At 48.0% G+C, this 24,430-nt stretch overlaps 1 protein-coding gene across 1 annotated transcript in view; it reads left to right on the forward strand.

Annotated features, from left to right (window-relative positions):
- piezo2b (piezo-type mechanosensitive ion channel component 2b) overlaps nt 1–24,430 on the forward strand; it is a 233,072-nt gene that overhangs the window by 155,557 nt on the left and 53,085 nt on the right. The window contains exons 26-31 of the mRNA XM_084327610.1: nt 1,392–1,635; nt 2,441–2,558; nt 3,065–3,221; nt 5,070–5,159; nt 8,776–8,900; nt 9,238–9,306. Of these exons, the coding sequence (XP_084183736.1) occupies nt 1,392–1,635; nt 2,441–2,558; nt 3,065–3,221; nt 5,070–5,159; nt 8,776–8,900; nt 9,238–9,306 (803 nt within the window). The remainder of the gene's footprint in view (nt 1–1,391; nt 1,636–2,440; nt 2,559–3,064; nt 3,222–5,069; nt 5,160–8,775; nt 8,901–9,237; nt 9,307–24,430) is intronic.

Raw genomic sequence — 24,430 nt, forward strand, 5'->3', positions numbered from 1 at the left:
TTGGAAAAGGTATTTTATTTTTTTCCGCCTTGATGAAGAAGGACACTCCGCTGTTCCGGCCTCCTCTCACCGCAGGGGGTCATATCAGGAACACTTCATCAGAGCTGCTCTCTAACGCCCGTCGGCCCTCTTGTTTTCACTAAACCTCCCATTAATGTATGCCGGTACTTCCTATGTTTTCACCGTCTCTCCCATTATATAATGGGCGCCTGCACTTGACGTGCACTCCCATGATAAGAGAGACGATCCATACACATGCTTTTAGCGTGGGCATCGCACGCGGGGCACCGCGGCGTACCTGTCCTGAGTGACAAGGATCTGGTTTCACTCCTAGTTCCCATGCATCGATCCGACTCTTACAGTAGTCCTAGTTCCCATGCATCGATCTGACTCTTACAGGAGTCCTAGTTCCCATGCATCGATCTGACTCTTACAGTACTTCTGACACTAAGTGATCCGGTAAGTATGATTGATGGGTGCATCATGCATAACATTACAGTATGAACTGGATTATTGTTTGACTGCTATGCTCAGTCAGCCCAGTGTTCTCTCAGCCCAATGTTCTCTCAGCCCAATGTTCTCTCAGCCCAATGTTCAGTCAACCTAATGTTCTCTCAGCCCAATGTTCTCTCAGCCCAGTGTTCTCTCAGCCCAATGTTCTCTCAGCCCAATGTTCAGTCAACCTAATGTTCTCTCAGCCCAATGTTCTCTCAGCCCAATGTTCTCTCAGCCCAGTGTTCTCTCAGTCCAATGTTCTCTCAGCCCAATGTTCTCTCAGCCCAGTGTTCTCTCAGCCCAATGTTCTCTCAATCCAGAGTTCTCTCAGTCTAATGTTCTCTCAGCCCAATGTTCTCTCAGCCCAATGTTCTCTCAATCCAGAGTTCTCTCAGTCTAATGTTCTCTCAGCCCAATGTTCTCTCAGTCTAATGTTCTCTCAGTCCAGAGTTCTCTCAGCCCAATGTTCTCTCAGTCTAATGTTCTCTCAGTCCAGAGTTCTCTCAGCCCAATGTTCAGTCAACCTAATGTTCTCTCAGCCCAATGTTCTCTCAATCCAGAGTTCTCTCAGTCTAATGTTCTCTCAGCCCAATGTTCTCTCAGTCCAGAGTTCTCTCAGCCCAATGTTCAGTCAACCTAATGTTCTCTCAGCCTAGAGTTCTCTCAGTCCAATGTTCTCTCATTCCAGTCTTCTCTCAGTCTAATGTTCTCTCAACATAAATTAACCAAGAGCTAATGGAGGGAGCATAGGGACTATGAGAACACTGGACTTGGTGGAACTAAGGACAAGGGAACATGGAACATACTGTAGACCCCATTAATTAATTCCACTGTTACAGCAACACAGCCTCTTTGACCTCCCTTAACCCCCCCCCCCCCCTCCCCGTGTCTCCTAGGTCCTACCTGGACATGCTGAAGGTCATCATGTTCAGCTACCTCTTCTGGTTCGTCCTCACCATCATCTTCATCACGGGCACCACACGCATCAGCGTCTTCTGCATGGGCTACCTGGTGGCCTGCTTCTACTTCCTGCTGTTTGGGGGCGACCTGCTGCTCAAGCCAATCAAGAAGATCCTCCACTACTGGGACTTCCTCATCGCCTACAACATCTTCGTCATCACCATGAAGAACATCCTGTCGGTGAGTAAACCGGTTCTATGACAAAGTCGTCTTTGGTTTTTGAAGGCGAGTTGACGTTGAGTCTGAGAAAAACAAGCACAGCTTTGCATGCATGCATTCATTCATACACACACACACACACACACACACACACAAGGGGGAGTGGCTATGTGTAACTTTGGCCATGTTACGTGAATCTGTTTAGAACAGTTCATCAACTGTTCTTTGGGTCCTTTGGGTCGTAACCAGACGTTCCACAAAATCTTGTGCAAGTCTGTGGTTCACTTTGTAAGTTCTGAGCCTGCGCCTCTGTGGCTGCTGGACGGTGGGGAGTTCTGTGGACCGAGCAACTGATCAACCGACCGACCAAGGTTTGGTTTCACTTTCAACATTTGGGGGGGGGACACTTTAAATTAAGGTGGTCCTCCCCCAGGATATTATGAGTGTCAAACACTTGATTTACTGCATTCTGCTGTACTTTCATGCACTAATTTGTGCCTTTTCTGCATCAATTTATGGTGGAAATGTCTTTATTTATGTGTAGGATAAGACAACATTCAGGTCCCTGCTGACGTGAATATAATGGTATATAATGCAGTCAGGCTCTCAGGCATTCTGTATATATATATATTGTTTGAGAGGAACAAATGTTCCTCTTCTCAATATTGAGGGGTGACCTGTCCCCTGAAACCCCCCGTAAATCGACACCTATGCGAAAGAAATAATAAAGCATTTTAGTTTGTATTTAGTCCGAGTCAAGAGTGCTGTGTGAAATTATGTGAAATATACCGATTGTTTGTTTCCTGTGTTTCTTTGACGTGTTCAGATCCTGGCCTGTGGATACATCAACGCCTTGATCAGAAAGAACTGCTGGCTGATCCAGCTGTTCAGTCTGGCCTGCACCATCAAGGAGTACAACGTTACCCCCGACTGGGGCGACTTGAGTAAGTCAACAGTTTTACTGCCCCCTGCAGCTTGTTTGCCGCTTCATGTTTTTAGATGCGAAGCAGCATCTATTTTTTTTTGTGAACACATTTTTATTTATTTATTTTTTTGACATGACAGACACACTCAGCAACTCAGTAACCAACTCACTCACGGTTAGCCGCTCTGCCCCTACTGGCGACTCGCAGGAAATACGCTTTTGTGTAAATGGTAAATGGACTGCATTTGTATAATAGCTCTTTTATCCAAAGCGCTTGACAACTTATGCCTCACATTCACCCGCTCACTCACACATTCACACACCGACGACGATGCATGGTGCCAACCCGCTCACCAGGAGCAGTTAGGGGTTTAATCGCATTGCTCAAGGAGCCAGAATCGAATCGGGAACCCTCCGATTACCAGACGACCGCTCTTACCTCCTGAGCCACTGTTGCCCCACTGTGTCCTTGTTACCCTAATCTTTCCATTGTTGCTCATGAGAAAGGATGTTTGTGTGGTGCAGCTCAGGATAAGCGATGTGACCTGCCCAGCGACGAGGCGGGGATCATCTGGGACAGTATCTGCTTCGTCTTCCTGCTGCTCCAGAGGCGCGTCTTCATGAGCTACTACTTCCTCCACGTGGTGGCGGACATCCGCGCCTCGCAGATCCTGGCGTCCAGGTAATGGGGGGGGGGGGGGGGGGGGGTATATATGGTCTAACTGTCATATCATGATATATATATATATGGAATCTTGGACGGCAACGATATATATCATGGTATATTTGTTTTTCTTGTTTTTCTCTAAGACATATTTTAGGTGTACCCAAAGAGCTCTATCGGAATGCCTGTTTCATGTCATGGTTCTCAAATAGTGCAATGATTATAAAATAGGCCGATAATATCGGACATAATTTCTATAGAAATGTAAAAAAAATTATAATAATTGAAAACCGATACCGATATTTTCCGATATCACATTTTAATGCTGATATCGGCCGATAATATCAGTAGGCCGATAATATCGGACATCCCTATATATTACTATTGCACTTTACTGTTACATCGGCACTCTGGTTAGATGCGGCCAACTTCTTTTCGTTGTGCTGTGCTGAAATGTGAATCTAATCTAATGTAATCTATACACCATTTTGTTGACCTTCTCTCTGGACTGTATGGATGGGAGCCATGTCTTGGCACAGGTACTGCGTTACGGAGTGTGTGAATGTCTTTCCAACATGGAGTGTCTCCCAGCAACAGACTCACAACAGTGACATCACTTCAGCTGACGAACAAACCGCTGTCTCTCAGACGTTAAAGTCTACAGTTAGAGCTAATAGCTCTCTGTGTAGCCGGTAGCGACGATGTGGGTAAATCTGTGTACAAATCACTACCGGTGTGTCATTTCTACCGGTATATCGCCCACTACTACAACCCGGCACAGCGCCTCCTGTAGAGGAATCAACATGAATGAATGAATTAATTAATGAATTAATTAATTAATGACGCTGATGACGCTCCAACACGGCCCCATCCCTTATTATTATTCAGAAATGTTTTAGTTTTTAAAACCCATCACGGAAATGAAAAACAAAACAAAATGTATAAATACAAATATGAATAAGATATAGAGATAGAACAAACAAAACTAAAATAAATAATAAATAATATATATATATAATAAACAAATCAATACTACAATACTAATAAAGGATGAGAAAAATAAGAGTTAAGCAAGGAGAGTGAGGGAGTGAGAGAGAGAGAGAAGCTTTCTTATGCATAGACTTGGGTATAGACAGAATGATGTTACAGTATGTATGATTTTATTTAGTCAATTCTCTGCTCATTTTATATTTATGCCAACTCTATGCTAATTCTATGCCTATGTCTATTGTATGTCTACATTACTGCCCTGAAGCACTTTGGGCTGCAATTCTTGTATGAAAGGTGCTATACAAATAAAGTGTATTATTATTATTATTATTATTATTATTATGATACCCCCTACTGTGTTACTCGTTTCTCTGTTGTCTCTTGTCCTGTCAGAGTGTCTTGTCACGTCAGAGTGTCTTGTCCTGTCAGAGTGTCTTGTCCTGTCAGAGTGTCTTGTCCTGTCAGAGTGTCTTGTCCTGTCAGAGTGTCTTGTCACGTCAGAGTGTCTTGTCACGTCAGAGTGTCTTGTCCTGTCAGAGTGTCTTGTCACGTCAGAGTGTCTTGTCACGTCAGAGTGTCTTGTCACGTCAGAGTGTCTTGTCCTGTCAGAGTGTCTTGTCACGTCAGAGTGTCTTGTCACGTCAGAGTGTCTTGTCATGTCAGAGTGTCTTGTCACATCAGAGTGTCTTGTCACGTCAGAGTGTCTTGTCACATCAGAGTGTCTTGTCACGTCAGAGTGTCTTGTCACGTCAGAGTGTCTTGTCACATCAGAGTGTCTTGTCCTGTCAGAGTGTCTTGTCACGTCAGAGTGTCTTGTCCTGTCAGAGTGACTCTGTGACTGCAGTTCAAGCTGACGGTGGCTGCTCTGTGTTCCAGGGGGGCAGAGCTGTTCCAGGCCACCATAGTGAAAGCAGTGAAGGCCAGACTGGAGGAGGAGCACAAGTCCATGGAGCAGCTGAAGAGACAGTGAGACCCCCTCCTCTCCTGTCTGATTAGGACACTTTAGTTCATCCTAATATAGACAGATAAGAGTGTTTCCACCACTTACAATTAGCCCAGGAAGTTGTTCCTTATCCACTTATCTCACCCTAATGAGCCCTCCGCCTGTTGGTTAATGCTCCTTGATGTCCAGACCAGGGCCTCTGCAGTCTGTCTGTAGGCAGCGTGTTGGTCAGCCTGAGCGACTAGCTGTTCCCTCAGCCCAATGTTCCCTCAGCCCAATGTTCCCTCAACCTAATGTTCCCTCAGCCTAATATTCCCTCAGTCTAATGTTCCCTCAACCTAATGTTCCCTCAGCCTAATGTTCCCTCAGCCTAATGTTCTCTCAGCCCAATGTTCCCTCAACCTAATGTTCCCTCAGCCTAATGTTCCCTCAGCCTAATATTCCCTCAGCCTAATGTTCCCTCAACCTAATGTTCTCTCAGCCCAATGTTCCCTCAGCCCAATGTTCCCTCAACCTAATGTTCCCTCAGCCTAATATTCCCTCAGTCTAATGTTCCCTCAACCTAATGTTCCCTCAGCCTAATGTTCACTCAGCCTAATGTTCTCTCAGCCCAATGTTCCCTCAACCTAATGTTCCCTCAGCCTAATGTTCCCTCAACCTAATGTTCCCTCAACCTAATGTTCCCTCAGCCTAATGTTCCCTCAACCTAATGTTCCCTCAGCCCAATGTTCTCTCAGCCCAATGTTCTCTCAGCCCAAAATTCCCTAAACACAATGGGCCTCATTCAACAATACTATTATTATTATTTTTCTTATATTCTTGCCGTCACATTCATCAAGCCGTTCTTAACACATTCACGACCAGGGGTCGCTGTTTACCTTCTGGGTAGAACGCCAGCTCTTTGTTCAATGGGGAGAAAGCCACACTTGCGAGTCCTTAAAATATATGAAATATTATAGCTATGGATCTAATACACCCGTCAATTGTCAGTGAGTTGCTTCCAGTCAACATGCACAAAACAGATTGTTTTTTCATCTGTACATTTCCGTTTTATACCGTTTTGAATATAAGTATAGTTTGGGTGATTCTTACTAATCCCAGGAAAAGTCGCGATAATAGCCCTTTAGTGAAATCCAGTTATCACGTTGTAATTTTTCGCCTGATTATCGAATCATCCTGAAATCAACGCTAGATTATCGTTATGATGTCTCCTCATGCAAGAATGAAATGTGGTTTAGACCGGCGTACCCCCCCCCCCCCCCCTCCTGCCACCAACGGCACACACACACACAGACAGCTTCAATCATGGGGGAAAAAAATATCAGATCAACGCAAGATTTTATATATAGTGTTCTTACCTTGTCTTTGATGTAATGCAAGAAAAATAATCCAATTATCTGATCGCCATTTGTAGTACTGGTCACGGGAGTCCGTGCCATGTTCTCCAGCATTGCATATGAAGGGGGGGGGGGGGGGGGGGGCAGCCTAGTTGTGATATCGTTGTAACAGGTTACCTCGCCGGAGTATTTAAACCCCGCCCACACGGCTCAGCTCGGCCCAGAAAAAAAATACATGGTTTCTAATGGAGTGCAATAGCGGCCACAATGCGTTAGGGGGCAGTATTGACCGTCTGCAATCTCAGACACACTCAGAACAGCATGCACAATGTGCCTCGATGAATTATGAATGGCAATAGCGAATAAAAGAAATAACGAGTTAAAAACGTATATATACGTGATTGGCCGTCAAGCGCTGACTCCCAATCACGTAATGTGTTAAAGGGGACATGCATTGCTATTCCTAGCACTATTTGGGCAACTTTACACAATTCCTGTGAGTCAATTGAAGACATCTGTAAGTTTTTTTTTTTTTTAAATGCATTGTTTTATATTTCTAATCAAGTACTCAAAACCATCATTTTTCAGCCTCAAGATTTCAGGCTGTTATGGCCTGGCTCCGCCCATAAGCACTTTGATTGACAGTCAGTCCACACAGTCTGCGACTGGTAGACAGAGAGAGATAGAGAGAGAGAGAGAGAGAGAGAGAGAGAGAGAGAGAGAGAGAGAGAGAGAGAGGGGGGGTGGGAGAGAGAGAGAGAGAGTTAGAGAGTTAGAGAGAGAGAGAGGGGGGGGTGGGAGAGAGAGAGAGAGAGAGAGAGAGAGAGAGAGAGAGAGAAAAAAAATACAGGCCGTTATTGATAAGGCCCCCTCTCTCCCTCCCTCCCTCTCTCTTCCTTTCTTTTTTTCTTTCTTTCACTCTCTCCCTCTGCCGTTCGGGGGTGTGTGCCGCGCGGCAGGTCCCCCCCCCCCCCTCCCCAAGTGCTCCCGAATGGGGGGGGGGGGACCTGTGTGCGGAGTGTTTGCACAGTGGTGTCTCTCTCTCTCTCTCCCTCTCTCTCTGTCTCTCCCTCCCTCTCTCTCTCCCTCTCTATCTCTCTCTCTCTCTCCCTCCAGAGTGCATGCAGAGGTGGGTTTCACTCTGCCGCAGTATGAGGAAGTGGTTTCCACTCGCTGTGTAGTCAGTCTAGGTAGATTGTGGGCGGGCATTAGCTACAACCACAGAGCCAATCACATCACTGTCCGCTACCCAGAGCCTGAGTGACGTCACTCAGGCCTTCAAATCAGGATGGCCTAATTTACTGGAGCAGGAAATGGTCTGAGCTGAATCAGAGCAATCCGCCAATATGGTATTTAGACACTTAAACACATTGATACTAACTCCTATTACTATAATACAATGCTAGAGACTGAAAAATGACATTTATAATGCATGTCACCTTTAACGTCCAAATCTGTTCTTTCCCAGGTCTGTTGCATGATGAATCCCACTCATTCTTAAATTCAAATGCGTGTTCGCACTCAAGGCATTTGCATACAGACACGCCCGCCATCTCCTTATAAGTCGAATGAGGCGTGTGTAAAACAGCCGAGTTTCGGCATCTGGTCCCTGGCTGTCTGATCCATTCAACAGGAAGCGATTTGCGACTGATCTCAAAATGACACACACACAAACACACACACACGTCTCACGACTCACGACTCAGTGCATGTGTGTGTGTGTTCCTGTTGGTCGCTCATCGCATGTGTGTGTGTGTGTGTTAATCTGATGACAAATAAAGACTTATACTTTTACTTATACGTACTGTATAGTGCGAAATAAATCGTTCCAGCAAAGTAGGCTTTGTCAATACTGAACGACTGCGCGCTTGTCAAGAACCAATCACGCAGTAGGTTGGGAAATACTGGATCTGTCACCTGTCATCTCTCTCTGAAAGGTCCCTGTGGCTAAAACCGAGTGCGCTCAGAACGTACAAAATAGTTTCTAAAATATTTAAGAATGTTAATTGAACATTTCAGTTTCAGTTTGATACTGTGTCACACTTCCTGTTACCATGTTGTCCAGTATGATGATCAGAGTTAGACATGTGGTTCTCCATACCTCAGCACTAAGATGTATATGGATATCGTGTCTCCTAGGTCCTACCTGGACATGCTGAAGGTGATCTCCAGTATGTCTGTGGGCAGCGTGTCTCTCTCTCTCTCTCTCTCTCTCTCTCTCTCTCTCTCTCTCTCTCTCTCTCTCTCTCTCTCTCTCTCTGGTTGTAGTGACTCTCTCTCTCTGTGCATCTCTCTATATCAGGATGGACCGCATTAAGATGAGGCAGGAGAAGTTTAAAAGAGGGAAAGAGAGGATGTTGAGCATGAACCAGGAGTCTGGCGACGGACAGAACCTCATCCCACCCGAGGAGGAGGACGACGATGACGGTATGACGAAGGCTGCCGGTGGGGGGGGGGCTCTCGTAGGAGAGTGAGCGACTGGACATGTGATGATGTGATGGAAGAGTTACTGTTTTTAAGAGTTAAAGTGTCCGTACAGTTGTGGTGAGAAGGACTTGTGGAAGATTAAACGGTTACATTTCATAGACGAGAAACTGACATGCAAGATGAGTGCAGGAATGTTACGTGATGAAGTACTTTTGATTACTTTTGACAAACGTTTTAAAACAGGGAAATATCTTTGCCTTGAAATAACACAGAATACTTAATTTTTTTCCTCAAAGAATTTGTGAAATGTTGCATTGATCTATTTGTGAAATTTTAGGAGCAGAGCGAACGAAAGCCAAGGCCAAAAAAAAGCAGTGGTGGAGGCCGTGGGTCGACCATGCTTCCAGTAGGTTGACCCCTCCCCCCTATCCTTCCTCCGCTCTGATTGGCCGTTGTGTCCTTGACCAGAACTCCTGAGGATTCTCATACTGCCCCGGGCTCTGAGGGACTCAAACACATTAGCGCTCCGACCCGGTCCGTAGTCATCTTCTAGTCTCTATTTAAGGGCCCTTGTTCAACTGTAGCTGTCAGGCAATGGAACGCCACGCGTACAGAGGGACGACTTAAAGGAGCAACAGGCGGCCGTTTGATTTTGGGCAGAACCTAGAAATATTTTCAAATCCTTAAACCAAATTCGACAACGCCCTTCCAAATCAGAACGCATCAGGATGCATCCAAAGCCACGGCCCCGCTAGGTAGCTAGCAGGCAGCTATGTGTCAGCAGCAGGCCTTTGTGTACGCGCACAAGTGTTATGCGCATAACAAGCGTGCGCGTCACCAGAGGGTTTGATAGACAGCTCGCTCATTCCAATCATTTGATTTGGTCATTTGTTTGATTGGATGTTGTTGTTTTAGCTCCTGCCCCCTTACCGGAACATTTGGAGTACTATCGATTACTGTCGAGATATAATAAGAAAATTTAAATGTTGCCAAACATCTGCGGCAGCCTATTGATCCTTTAACGGTAAGCTTCCCGTATGGCCGGTGAAATGATGTCAACACGGGTACAGACAGGGGTTTACCTTAAATAGACTTGTCACGAATGAAAAGAAAATGACTAGAGGCTGGGAATGGTGGTTCAGAACACATCATTGGTCTAAACCTGAAGAGCCCGCAGTATAGAATCTCTCTGTTGTGTGGAAAAAAGAACAATGCAAAGATATGAACTCCTCAATACTTTGTTTCAAGATTGGAAGAAAGGTTACAAGAGTAATTCATTCTTTGCTTGTAGACATGACGACCCGACAGGTATCACCCAGGAGAAACCACACCACTGTAGACCAGTCCTACAGTTTAACACAAGACTGATGGCATGACCAAATGTGAAATGTATAATACCGGTATAATATATATAATATTATGCACTATTTGATCATATCTACATTGTGAACATTACAAATAGTTGCAAGTCCTATTTTCTCGACCTGGGCATTTGTGTTGGGCACAGTTTGGCTCAGCATTACAAGAAAAGACAAATTGAAATAAATTAAATTTAAATCAAGATTCCTTGTGACATTGATAACGACATTGCAACATTTCTCCTTGGTGACCTGTTTGGGGTTTGAACCCATGTCTGGATATTACTGTTCTCCATGTTGCATTACCTCTCATGTTTCACCTCATCTCCATGTGTCCCAGCATCCTCCTCTCCTGCCCTCCCATTGTCATTCTTCTGTTCAAGGACATACGTCAGCTTTGTTTTCCTAACACTGATTACTGGATATATATATATATATACATGATCTGTAAACTAGTTTTCACAACTGTGCTCTCAGACTGTAACATGAGTCCGCAGCACATCCATAAACATACTCCATTATGCTTTCTGATGAGAAGTCATCCTTCACAATTAGCAGGAGTATATCCTGTACATGACTAACAACGGTGTTATCTTGTGTGTTTTATTTTCTTACATTTTCCGTGTCAAAACATTCATGGGTATATATATTTAGATTAGATTAGATTGGATTCAAATGTATTGTCATTATACAGCACAAGTACATACAACAAAAATAAGTTTGGCATCTAACCAGAGTGAAAATGTAACAGTAAAGTGCAATAGTGGTATTAATAAGTGTATAGTGGTATTATTAACAAGTGTATAGTGGTATTAATAACAGTATTTCTATGTGCCGGTTAGACTATTATTAAGTGTTTCACATCATGGATTGAAAGGAAATAGCTTACAGTGTTATATTAAACATGATATGTAAGTATAGATGTTTTAATGACAAGTGGATTGCAGGAAGGGCCCTTTGATAAATTTATTTTAAGGGGGACTTGGGGGACGTATGTAAGTTTGTCATGGGTTGGATGTTAAAGGGGCACTTCACCAAAAAACAATACTGATTTATTTTCCACATGATCTCACTCACATCCAAAAACTAAACCGCTTGGCACACATTAATTTAGTTTGAGAGTTATTAAGAGTGAATGCGTTTGAATATGGCCACCAGCGATGTCATCATTGAATCCTTGTATTGTGGTACTTAGAGCTCAATGAAATCACAAGGGAGCAGTCCCTATAAGACAAGGCATTGCTAATCTTTTCATCTACATCATGTCATGGTGCTGTAATTAATATGACACAAGGATTCAATGTGCCAGATGACATCATCGGTGGGCTTATTCAAACTCATTCACTCTCAATACATGTCAAACTAAATGAACACGTGCAAAACTGTTTCGAGTTTTTGGATGTGTATGAGCTTATGTGCAAAATAAATCTTCTTCTTTTTGCTGAAGTGCCGCTTTAAGGTCAGTGCAAGTCAGTGAGCAGATGCCGACTCTCTTTGGTTTTCTAACCTCTTAAGCCCTAGCCATATTTTCTGAAAATCCGCCTAAAATAGTAAATGGAAGATTGCTCCACTTCTACAAGGCCATTTGTGTTACGACCAGAGGGGGAAGTAGAACCCAATATGCGGAAGGACCGGAGAGCACCGAAACTGCAGAATGACTGGCGAATGGAGGAAACGGAGACGGCAGAATTCGTGTAGATAATGACTCTTTACTGAGGTTCACCAAGCACTACACGAAACAGACAATAACAACACAGCCTTGCTGGTACGATAACAAAAAGACTTAGAGCACAAACAAATTAAAGTAAATGGCGCAAACGAACTGACATAAGAACAATAAACTGGAGAACGTAAAACAAACAGGCAAAAACAAACACTACTGTAACTGAGGGGTACAATTCCCTGACTGTATTGATAAGTATGGTATCATTAAACCACTACCGCTTGATGTACTTTAACTTCTGGCCATCCAGTACACGATATCTAAGTATGATGAACACTTTCCCACATATGAAATCAGGTCCACACAAATATAACAGCCGAAGGTTTAATATAGCAAAAGGTATATACAACATTCACTTAATGAATGAATGAATGAATGAAAACTTTATTTAACAGATTGCAGAATGGGTACAATACAGTACGGCTCAATACATACAATTGTTAAGGGGATGCAGACCTGAGAAAGACGTTTGTCTTGTTTCCATCAGGGTCCCCCATTTTCAATTCATATAGACATATATGACATACATGACATACAGATAGTCAGTACTGCTACATCTATACATTTATGACATACCAGATTTGCAAATACAGTACTGTTTGTGATACAGAAGGAGTCAAGAAAAGGGAGTATATACATTTGATGTAGAAACTGTACATTGGAGGAGGTTGGGTGGGGGGGGTTGGGTACATTGGGATATTGACAACCATACTGGGTAATTTACATTGGAGGTGGTTGGGGGGGGGGGGGGGGGGCCGGGGGGCACACTGTATAAACAAGTAACACTGTACATTGAGGGGGGGGGGGAGGAGACACTGTACAAACAAACACAATTGTACATTGAACTATTGACAAAACCATACTAGGTAAATGACTGTACATTGGAGGGGGTTGGGTTAGGATATTTACAGGGGCCAGTGTTGAATTGCAGTCTCCCGTAGGTGTCCCTTGAGAGAGGTTTTGAAAGTGGGTAGTGATCCACATTCCTTTACAGCTTTGGGTAGGGCGTTCCACATTGATGTGGCATAATTGCGAAACGTGTTTAGTCCCTTATTTGAGCCGATAATTACATTTATGATTTGAATGCACTTGTAAGGCAAATGAGTATTCGTAGGCAAATCAACACTGAATGTCCAATCTCTGGTTACGCAGGAAGCAAGTATACAACTTGGTTCTTTAGGGAAACTATAGCGATGGTACTTAAGGATTATAGCGGGATACTAAAGGGGTCCTGCTGGTTGTAAGTCAGTAAGGGGGGGGGGGGTTTGGAGAGCCGTCAGCTGCATCCCATCTGGCCAACGATTCCTGGGGAGAATTCAGGTACAGAAAACAGTGCCCGCAGGATCTTGATCCACAGATGAATACACTTGGGCCCTCTTGTAGACGGTAGCTGTAGGTCCACAACGAAGGAGAAGCGAGGCGGCCTCGGTCTGGGTTGAGCGCCGTCTCACCTGGGCTCCTCTCGGGGGTAATTCCAACACTCACTGGCGTTGGCTGTTATCCGCTCCACAAATCAAAGCACCCAAAGCAAATAGATATTCCATGCCGTATAGGCTCAGCAGTCGTCCGGGTAGGTAATCCAATGTGCAGGTCCACTCGTCCTCGCCCAGAACTCCTCGGATGAAAGCACCACGCGTGGTCTGCCCAGCCTGGTTAAGACTCTAGATAACGCGAGGAAACGATGGGGGTGCTGCTCACTTTAGAACTTTAACCGAACGATGCACCATACATAATAGACTTATTACTTAATAGAAATACGTCCCACTCGACGGTACAGTGCCAAACTATGACAATTCAGCTATGAATTTACACGAGGTCTCAATGCCTATTCTGGGGCCAAAAATAGGCCATACTGCACCACACGTGGGTCGTGGGTGAGGCTTCACGTCTGTTACTAGGTTGGAGGGTAAAGGACTAATGGACTAAAAGAAAGTTCTACTTTACTTGCGCCCTATTTATATGCACAGTGAACAAATAGTACCATTCGTATTTCGGTAGCCGTATTCCTACGCGGAACCGGGGCTAGTTGGGACATGTTGGTCGGCACTATTGAACTTGACTCAAGGGGCCTGTCTGCTGGCGCCAGGTTCTTGTCCAATGAGAGAATGAACTATTATGGGCTGTAGTAGACTAAAGGGATATTCAGTGTATATGTACAAAGAATATACAAGGGATATCAAACGATATACAAATACTATTAAATATATATCCATAAATAAATATATATATTCGGTTTAATCTGATCCTTCACAACAGCCGCCCCCTAATTAGTCCCACCTAATTAGCTAAGCAGAGACAGATTAACCGCACTGTCTACCACTCAAGGTCCGCTGTAAGGGTCAGTCAACTCACAAAGTCGTGGGGTCATGGTCGTCATCGATAGTGTCTGGGAGTCTTGGCAGTTCTATTAGCCTCGCCACGGGTCGTGTGTAAGTTCGCCCTTGGACGAGCACTTCAGCTGCTCGGACCTTGCCATCGGCACCGGTGATCACTTTGCTTACGCGGCCAGCCGGCCACATAGCTCTGGGTAGTGACTGGTCGATAATCATGACGACTGTTCCTTCTGTCAAATTGTCTCTCTCTTTTACCCACTTCTGGCGGGTCTGTAGAGACGGTAGATAGTGGAGTAGGAAGCTATTCCAAAACTTGTCAGCCAGTACTTGACTGTACCTCCACATTCTTCGGCCGTTCGCTTCTTCAGGCCTGTACATTGTCTGGGGTAGCGCGGGGTCCAGCCGCCCCATCAAGAGTGTGTTGGGGGTGACTGGGTCGACATCTGCTACATCACTTGAGACGTAACCGAGGGGCTTGGAGTTCAATACTCCCTCGATCTCCGTGAGGACTGTCATTAGGACTTCTTCCGCCACAGTCTGGGCCCCAAGCACGGCGTACAGGGCTGTCTTTATAGAACGTACTTCTCGTTCCCAGGTTCCACCGAAGTGGGGTGCGTTCGGGGGATTAAACTGGAAGTCAATCTGGGATGGAGCGAGGTGGGTCTTAAGTTCTGGGCCCATAGCTTGGAAGCTCTCTCTCAGCTCTCTTTCTCCGCCTTTGAAGTTTGTCCCGTGATCAGACAACAATGTAGACGGTTTTCCTTTCCGCGATGTGAATCTTCGGAAGGCCATAAGGAATGAGTCTGTGCTCATGGTTGGAAGGAGTTCGATATGTATCGCTCTGGTGGTCATGCATTTGAATACAATACCCCACCGCTTCTCGGTTCCTCTTCCTTTCTTTATATACAACGGGCCAAAACAGTCCATGCCTGTGGAGTGAAAGGGCTTGTCGCCGAGTCGGAGGCGACAGGGAGGTAGGTCAGCCATCCGGGGTATGCTGGGCTGCGCGCGCCACTTTCGGCAGTCTAGACAGGTTCGCTGGAAGCGTCGCACTGCTTCTCTCCCTTGAAGTATCCAATAGCGACGTCTGATCTCCGCGAAGACTCTCTCTGCTCCTGCGTGGTGCACATCCTCGTCGTATTTCTTTATGATCAGCTCTGTGACCTTGTGTCGGCTGTTCAAGACTATCGGGTACTTAACGTCATCCGGTAGGTCGGGGGCTCTCCGCAGACGACCACCCACTCTGATGAGATTATGGGCGTCATGGTCGGGTGCCAGGTGGAGCAGTCTGCTGTCTGATGGGACGGGCTTTCCTCCCTGTAGACAGTCTAGCTCATCGGGGAACGAGTCTCTCTGGGCTCGTTGTAGTAGAAGAAGTTCTGCTTCTTCGTAGTCAGCTGCTGAAATGTCAGTGGTGGGCTGAATCTCTGGGTGGTGCCACAGGAATGTCTTTAGCTGCGCACTCTGTAGGGTGAGGCAATCATCTATGTTGGGGTCTGTGGAGGCGACTGTGCTCAATCCACAGAACATAGGTTTCTTGTTTTCAGCCTCCTCTTTACTCGCTTCCCGTGGGGTGGGCGTAGGCCACTCTTCTTCCGGGAGCTTGAGGAACTCTGGTCCGTCACTGTAGATGTTGTGACGGGTGAGGTCATCTAGGGACATTCCCCGGGTGATGACGTCAGCTGGGTTGTGTTTGGTGTCCACATACCGCCAGCTCGCTGCTTCTGTTAACTCTTGAATCTCTGTGACTCTGACTCCCACGAAGACCTTGTATCTGCATGAATCAGACTTGAATCATGTGAGTACTGTCGTAGAGTCTGACCACAAGATTGTTCTTTGCACCGGGATGGTGAGTTCACGTTGGATTAACGTGGCTAGATGCGCTCCTGCTAGGGCTGCGCAGAGCTCTAGACGCGGGATAGATTGTTGCTTTCGTGGGGCTATTCTTGAGCGAGCCAGGATGAAAGCGGTGTGTATCTCTCCTCCCTTCTCTTGGGCACGCAAGTAGGCCACAGATCCATAGGCTACTTCGGAGGCGTCGCTGAAGACGTGTAGATCCATCTTGCATGTCTCTGGCCTCACTGTGGGTGGGAAGTAGCTGCGGCGTATGTTGACGCCTGGGAGTGAGCGGAGTTCCATCTCCCACTCTCTCCATGTGGAGGCAAGGTGTGCGGGTATTGGGTCGTCCCAGCCCTGGTCCTTGTCCCATAGTGCTCGTACAATCATCTTTGCCCTGGTGGTGTAAGGTAGAATACATCCCAACGGGTCATATTGTCTGGCGAGTGTTCTGTACACACTCCGTCTGGTGGTCGGTATCGCCGTCGACCTTCCCTGCTCCGTGGTCAGGGGTTTGTGTCTATAGTGGAGCGAGTCTGTTTTGAAGCGCCAGACTAGTCCTAGTGTCATTTCTTGGGCTTCTCCTGGGATGGTCGCCATCCAGGTCTCGCTACTGGCTGCCTTGTCCGCGGGGGAGAGGCTGCGCAATACTTGCGGGTCGCTGCTGGCCCACTGCCTGAGATCAAAGCCGCCTTTGATCAGGGAGGCGCGTAGCTTGAGTAGGAGAGCCTCGGCTTCTTCTTGGGTCGAAACGCTTTGTAAACAGTTGTCCACGTAGAAACTGTTCTTCACACTGTGTCGGACCTCTTCATCTGCTGCTGGGTCCTCTGCGACGTGTTTCTGCAGTGCAAATGTAGCACAGCACGGGCTGCATGTGGTTCCGAAGGGGAGGACTTCCCATTGGTAGATGGCTGGGTGCTCATCTCCGATCCTCTCTCTCCATAGGAACCGCAGCAAGGGCTTCTCCTCTGGGGAGAGGCTGCGTAATACTGGGGGGTCGCTGCTGGCCTGCTGCCGGAGATCAAAGCCGTCTTTGATCAGAGAGGCGCGGAGCAGCGCACGGCGTCGCCAGTCAATCTTCGTTACGTGTCCCGCTGTGATTAGCTTCTCAATCTCAGCGCGGTACACACTCTCTTGAGCGGGGTCTTTGGCTAGGCGCCGCTCTGTGTTCAATAGATACCGCTCCGTAGCTTCTTTCGTGGCGTGAAAGGTGGGCATTCCCTCTCGCCTCAGGAGTGGAGTTGCGTATCTCATCACTCCGCCGACTGTGACTCTCTTTGTCCCTTGCTCGAGGAGGTTTATGGCGTAAATGTCTTCTTTAGAACGAATGTCTTTCTTTTCGTTCTTAAAGGGCATTGTCTCTAGTGTCCATAGCCTCTCGACATGCTGCAGGAGAGTGGTGTCTTCTTCTGTCACTCTGGAGTGGAGGCAGCTAGTGGCTGCTGTTCGGTTGAGAGATTTAGCGAGGGGGCCTTGTAGTGTCCATCCTAGGCGGGTCTCGACTGCTGCAGGACAGCCTCTGGGTCCTGTATGGACCCGGTCTATCGGGACTATGAGGTCTGCATGGTCGGAGCCTATCAGCAGGGTCGGGGTGGCGCCGTCTATGAGCGGGATAGGTAGTTGACGCAGGTGCACATATTTATCCATCAGTTTGGCGATGGGGTAGGTGTACTGTGATAGTCCTATTTCTTGGCTGGTGAAAGCATTTGTAATCCTATACCGTCTCTCTGGCTGCCCGCTTGCTGCGATAGTGAAGGAGACATTCTCGCCTTTTATCGTCTTTAAATCTCTTCTTATTGTCCGAATCGTCATCTGGTTCTCGCTCCCCCGCAGTCCCAGCTGGGCCGCAGCGGATGCGAGGAGAAGGGTCTTCTCTGATCCGTCATCAAGGACGGCGTAAGTGTCCATGACTTTATCTTGGTGGCTCAATGTTACACGGACTACCTTTAAGAGCACCTGGGCGCCGCTGCTGCTGGCGGGGTCAATGTACATGACACTTGCCTTTGTGCTGCTCGATGGTGCAGGTGCAGGCTTTCTTCTGTTACTGTCGTGTAGGACATCTAGGTGGGCTCCGTCACACCGACTGCACCTCTTCTTTAGGCGGCACTCGGCTGCCATGTGACTGCGCGCACATCGGTAACAGCGCCTGTTGGACTTTATCCATTGACTCACTTCTTCTGCATTCATCTTCTTGAACAGGTCACATTGTGACAGCCAGTGTTCCTTCTCGCAGTACGGGCACACCATCTTCCACTTCTCTTTTCTCGAGGGGGTACTGTGGTTCTTACTGCTCGGTACTGATTCTGATTGGTGCATGACAGTCACTGATCTTCTTCCATCGTTTACTCTCCTAGGTCCCTCTCTGGAGCTTGGTGTGCTCCGCACGAATGTATCCAAGCGTAGGCTGCTGACTTCTCTCGTCAGGAAGTCGGCTAAATCGAGGAGGGATGGTTCGGGACCGTTAGGATCACGGTGGTCTCTTTGCCGCCTAAAGCGCTCTTGTCTGGCGGGCGGCAGCTTCTCTAGAATCCTCTCGACGTTAGAGTTGGCGTATAGCTCGTGCATACCCTTTTCTCGTTGCGCTCCCAGCATCCCTACCAGGGACTGCACTTTTATAGACAGGTCGTCTAGTGAGCGATTGTCTGTTGCTGGGGGTAGGCGGTCAATATGCCTTATCTCTTGGATTACGTAATCCCATATACGTCCATATCTCTGGTCCAGCGCTGCTAGAGCCGCGGTGTATGGGGTCGTAGAGGTGGCATAGGCTAGCGCTATATTGTGCGCTCGGGGTACTTTCAGGTGCTTCAGTAATATTGCATACTTGTGGCGTTCGTCAACGACATCCACCATCATTGTCTCTAAGCACATCCGGAGCTCCGTGTACTGTGCTCGATTCTCATGGGTGAAGTCTGGAAACGTCGGTGTGCCAATGTATGACGCCGTGGATGGCTGGCACATCGGTGAGCGTTGGGAGAGAGGCCTCCTAGGCGAGTCTCCTCTTGCGCCTCTCTGTGGGCTGGTACCGGCAGGGTACCATGGCCCGCTGGTCCAGGTGCTGTTCCTCTGGGCTGGTCGTGCGTCATGCTCACCCGTGAATAGAGTCGGGGGTCTGTAGCGCAGCGCCGCGGGGGTATAGCCTGGGCTGTACTGGACCTCCTGGTCCGGTGGAGTACTGTGCTGTCGTCGGGCTTGGTTCTCCTCCTCTCCCTCTTCTTCTTCTGTCAGGTCCTCTAGATCCTGTAGTCGTTTATTTAGCCTCTCCGCAGTGTATGCTGCTCCTTCCTTGTAGCTGGGTCTCGCTTGGACCGGTCGGGGAAGGGGGTCTGCGGGGGGTATAGGCTCTCTCTGGTGGTCAAGTTCAGGGTCGCTTGGTCGGTTAGGGGATGCTGCCCTTGACTGTTGTCTCGACGAGGCCCTTGAACCCCTGGCGGAGGGAGAGGGTGTTGCCCTGGTGATCAGCTGCTCCATTAGCTGCGCTTGTAGTCTGTCGCGCTCGGCTTGTAGTCTGTCGCGCTCGGCTTGTAGTCTGTCGCGCTCGGCTTCGCGCTGGATGAGAGCGATGTCGCGCTCTGCTTCTCTTTGGGCACCGTCAGCGGCGCGCTGGGTGTTGGACCGGTCTCTTGCCATATTCTCTTCCGTCTGAAGGCGTCTCATCTCCAGGCGTATGTGCTCTTCTTCGCTCCGCTGCTGTGTTTGGAGTCGATCGCGTTCACCCTGAAGTCGATCGCGTTCACCCTGGAGTCGATCGCGTTCGGTAGAGGCTGTCAGGCTGACGAGGAACGCCTGTGACAGCATCCTCTCCGCCTCGCTGGGGGAAGACGCTTGTAGAGGTGAGCCGCTCCTGGCTGTGCTCGTTGGGGAGTCCTGGATCTCTATCTCCTCGGCGCTCTCCTCATCTTGTTCCGTGCAGGGTTCCACCTCTGGAGGGTTGTCTTCCTCCCGGAGCTGGTCGGGGACTACTTCTTCGGTATTGGCGGGGGGTAAAGGCATGTCTGTTCCCTCCTGGTCCCCACCGTGAGCTTGGTCAGTTACATTAGAACCCACTAGGGCCTCTGTGGTCGGGGTAACCTGGTCGTTAAGGTCAGACATAATTTTACTTTCTACTTTTACCGCGTTTACCGTCTGTAGAAGGCTAGGTAGTTGACTGACAGCGTAATCCTCTAAGTACTGAGGTGTCTGTCGTCTGCGCCGCGGGCGTTCTACGTTAGGAGGACCGTTTCGTGGAGTGTTCATCATAGGCCATTTCAATATTAATAACACTATATTAATATTACACTAGTTACCCTCCGGCTCGAAGGACCAATTGTAACTGAGGGGTACAATTCCCTGACTGTATTGATAAGTATGGTATCATTAAACCACTACCGCTTGATGTACTTTAACTTCTGGCCATCCAGTACACGATATCTAAGTATGATGAACACTTTCCCACATATGAAATCAGGTCCACACAAATATAACAGCCGAAGGTTTAATATAGCAAAAGGTATATACAACATTTACTTAATTACATTTATGATTTGAATGCACTTGTAAGGCAAATGAGTATTCGTAGGCAAATCAACACTGAATGTCCAATCTCTGGTTACGCAGGAAGCAAGTATACAACCTGGTTCTTTAGGGAAACTATAGCGATGGTACTTAAGGATTATAGCGGGATACTAAAGGGGTCCTGCTGGTTGTAAGTCAGTAAGGGGGGGGGGGGGTTTGGAGAGCCGTCAGCTGCATCCCATCTGGCCAACGATTCCTGGGGAGAATTCAGGTACAGAAAACAGTGCCCGCAGGATCTTGATCCACAGATGAATACACTTGGGCCCTCTTGTAGACGGTAGCTGTAGGTCCACAACGAAGGAGAAGCGAGGCGGCCTCGGTCTGGGTTGAGCGCCGTCTCACCTGGGCTCCTCTCGGGGGTAATTCCAACACTCACTGGCGTTGGCTGTTATCCGCTCCACAAATCAAAGCACCCAAAGCAAATAGATATTCCATGCCGTATAGGCTCAGCAGTCGTCCGGGTAGGTAATCCAATGTGCAGGTCCACTCGTCCTCGCCCAGAACTCCTCGGATGAAAGCACCACGCGTGGTCTGCCCAGCCTGGTTAAGACTCTAGATAACGCGAGGAAACGATGGGGGTGCTGCTCACTTTAGAACTTTAACCGAACGATGCACCATACATAATAGACTATTATTACTTAATAGAAATACGTCCCACTCGACGGTACAGTGCCAAACTATGACAATTCAGCTATGAATTTACACGAGGTCTCAATGCCTATTCTGGGGCCAAAAATAGGCCATACTGCACCACACGTGGGTCGTGGGTGAGGCTTCACGTCTGTTACTAGGTTGGAGGGTAAAGGACTAATGGACTAAAAGAAAGTTCTACTTTACTTGCGCCCTATTTATATGCACGGTGAACAAATAGTACCATTCGTATTTCGGTAGCCGTATTCCTACGCGGAACCGGGGCTAGTTGGGACATGTTCGTCGGCACTATTGAACTTGACTCAAGGGGCCTGTCTGCTGGCGCCAGGTTCTTGTCCAATGAGAGAATGAACTATTATGGGCTGTAGTAGACTAAAGGGATATTCAGTGTATATGTACAAAGAATATACAAGGGATATCAAACGATATACAAATACTATTAAATATATATCCATAAATAAATATATATATTCAGTTTAATCTGATCCTTCACAACAACTACACTTACTAGACAACCAAAGGGGAGCAATGACGTGGGCAGGTAACAGGAGGAAATGACGCCACGACGAGGAAAGGGAGACACACACATATATACCCTGACTAATTAACATTGGCAACACCTGGTCAGGCCAGTCTAACACAAAATTAACAAACTAAACACAAGCAAAGATTACAACAACACCAGACAGGAGAGACCCGGAGAGGGGGGCTGGAGCTGGGAACAGAGGCCCGACGGGGGGGGGGGGGGGGGGGGGGGACAGAGGACCGGAGAAGTGAGGCGGGGAGAGAAACAGGGAGCCGGTCAGGGGACCTGGAGCCAAGGGGCAAGGGTAAGGACCCCGGAGCAGGATCCCGGACGAGGGACCCTCCCGTCGCCGGACTAGGAACCGGATCGGGAGAGCCGGCACGGAGGTGCGACGGCGACGACCCCCGGAATAGGATCCAGCGCAGACCACGGCGAAGACCATGGCAAAGACCACAGCGAGGACCAGGGCGAGGACCAGGGCGGCGATCACAGCATAGGGCTGGACCAAAGGGGAAGCCAGGACCAGTCGAGGAGCCAGGGACCGGCGTAGCAGCCGGACCAGGCGTAGAGGCTGGGCTGGGCGTGGAGGCCGGACCAGTTGAGGCGACAAGGTGTGTCGTGGAGGCCGGACCGGTTGTGGCGACGAGGTGTGGCGTGGAGGCCGGACCGGTTGTGGCGACAAGGTGTGGCGTGGAGGCCGGAAGGGGAGCGGTGGCAGCCGGCGTTGCAGCCGGACCAGGCGTAGAGGCTGGGCTGGGCATGGAGATCGGACCATTTGTGGCAATGAGGTGTGGCGTGGAGGCCGGACCGGTTGTGGCGGCGAGGTGTGGCGTGGAGGCCGGAAGGGGAGCGGTGGCAGTCGGCCGGCATTGCAGCCAGACCAGGTGTAGAGGCTGAGCTGGGCGTTGAAGCTAGACCAGCTGTGGAGGCCTTGTTAGCAATACTAGCCTGAGCCTCGCTAGACCTCCAAGCCTTGCTAGCTCTCTGAGGTCTGCGAGCTGCGGGAGCTAGGCTAACTGTGGGGCCTGGACTCACTGTAGGGGCAATGCTAGCTGGGGAGACCTGGTTAGCTTCAGGAGCTAGGCTAACAGTGAGGGTTATGCTAGCTGGTTGAACCTGGATAGCTGCAGAGCCTAAGTTAGCAGTGGGGACTGTGCTAGCTGGGGAGGCCTGACTAGCTGCAGGAACAATGCTAGCTGGGAGGGTCTGGCTAGCTGCAGAGCCTAAGCTAGCATTGGGGACTGTGCTAGTTGGAGAGGCCTGGCTAGCTGCAGGAACAATGCTAGCTGGGAGGGCCTGGCTAGCTGCAGAGGCTAAGCTAGCATTGGGGACTGTGCTAGTTGGAGAGGCCTGGCTAGCTGCAGGAACAATGCTAGCTGGGAGGGCCTGGCTAGCTGCAGAGGCTAAGCTAACAGTGGGGGCTGGGTTAGCTGTGGATGCCTGGCTAGCTGCAGAACCTTGAATACTACATAGATCAGAGGCTGGGGGGCAATTATGCCTCTCCAGGAGGATTGCGACCTGGTCGGCCAGCCTCCCCATCTCTGCCTCCTGATCTGGATTCTGGTCCACTACGGATTGGATGGTTTTAAATAAAAATACCCATTTAGCTGGGGTGTAGCTAGCCATATCGCCCTCCATCAGCTTAAGGAGTACACTCATAGTGCCCTTCAATCTGTCCGCTGGGTTCAGCAATGGTGGCGTCATTCTGTTACGACCAGAGGGGAAAGTAGAACCCAATATGCGGAAGGATCGGAGAGCACCGAAACTGCAGAATAACTGGTGAATGGAGGAAACGGAGACGGCAGAATTTGTGTAGATAATGACTCTTTACTGAGGTTCACCAAGCACTACACGAAACAGACAATATCAAAAAGACTTAGAGCACAAACAAACGAAATTAAATGGTGCAAACTAACTGACATCAGAACAATAAACTGGAGAACATAAAACAAACAGGCAAAAACAAACACTACACTTACTAGACAACCAAGGGGGAGCAATGACGTGTGCAGGAAACAGGTAACAGGAGGAAATGACGCCATGACGAGGAAAGGGAGACACACACATATATACCCTGACTAATTAACATTGGCAACACCTGGTCAGGCCAGTCTAACACAAAATTAACAAACTAAACACAAGCAAGATTACAACAACACCAGACAGGAGAGAACATCACACCAGGGAAGGGAACGACAACAATGACAACACACACCACGATATCACATTAACCATACTATTAATTATGTGAACTACATTAGTTAACATGTTTAATGTGACAGCCTGCACCATCTGCTGGTGACCACTAGAGGGTGGTATGATATCATTGAAAGGAGGTAGAGAGTGTCCAGTGTTATTGTTCTCCTTAACCCAGGCCCCCCAGGACCTGGGATCGTTACACATTTGCATGTTCTTGGTATCTCAGGGAATGTATTCCCAGTGTCAGAAATATTGTGTCTGTTACTAGGCTTGAGTAAATTGTAATGAACCAAAGGAGAATATCATTATCTTTGACGGTGAATAACACCATGCTAAAATTGACCAGACATGAA

The sequence above is a fragment of the Notolepis coatsorum genome (genome assembly GCF_963971535.1).
Source record: "Notolepis coatsorum genome assembly, chromosome: 13".
In the NCBI taxonomy this organism is placed as follows: domain Eukaryota; kingdom Metazoa; phylum Chordata; class Actinopteri; order Aulopiformes; family Paralepididae; genus Notolepis; species Notolepis coatsorum.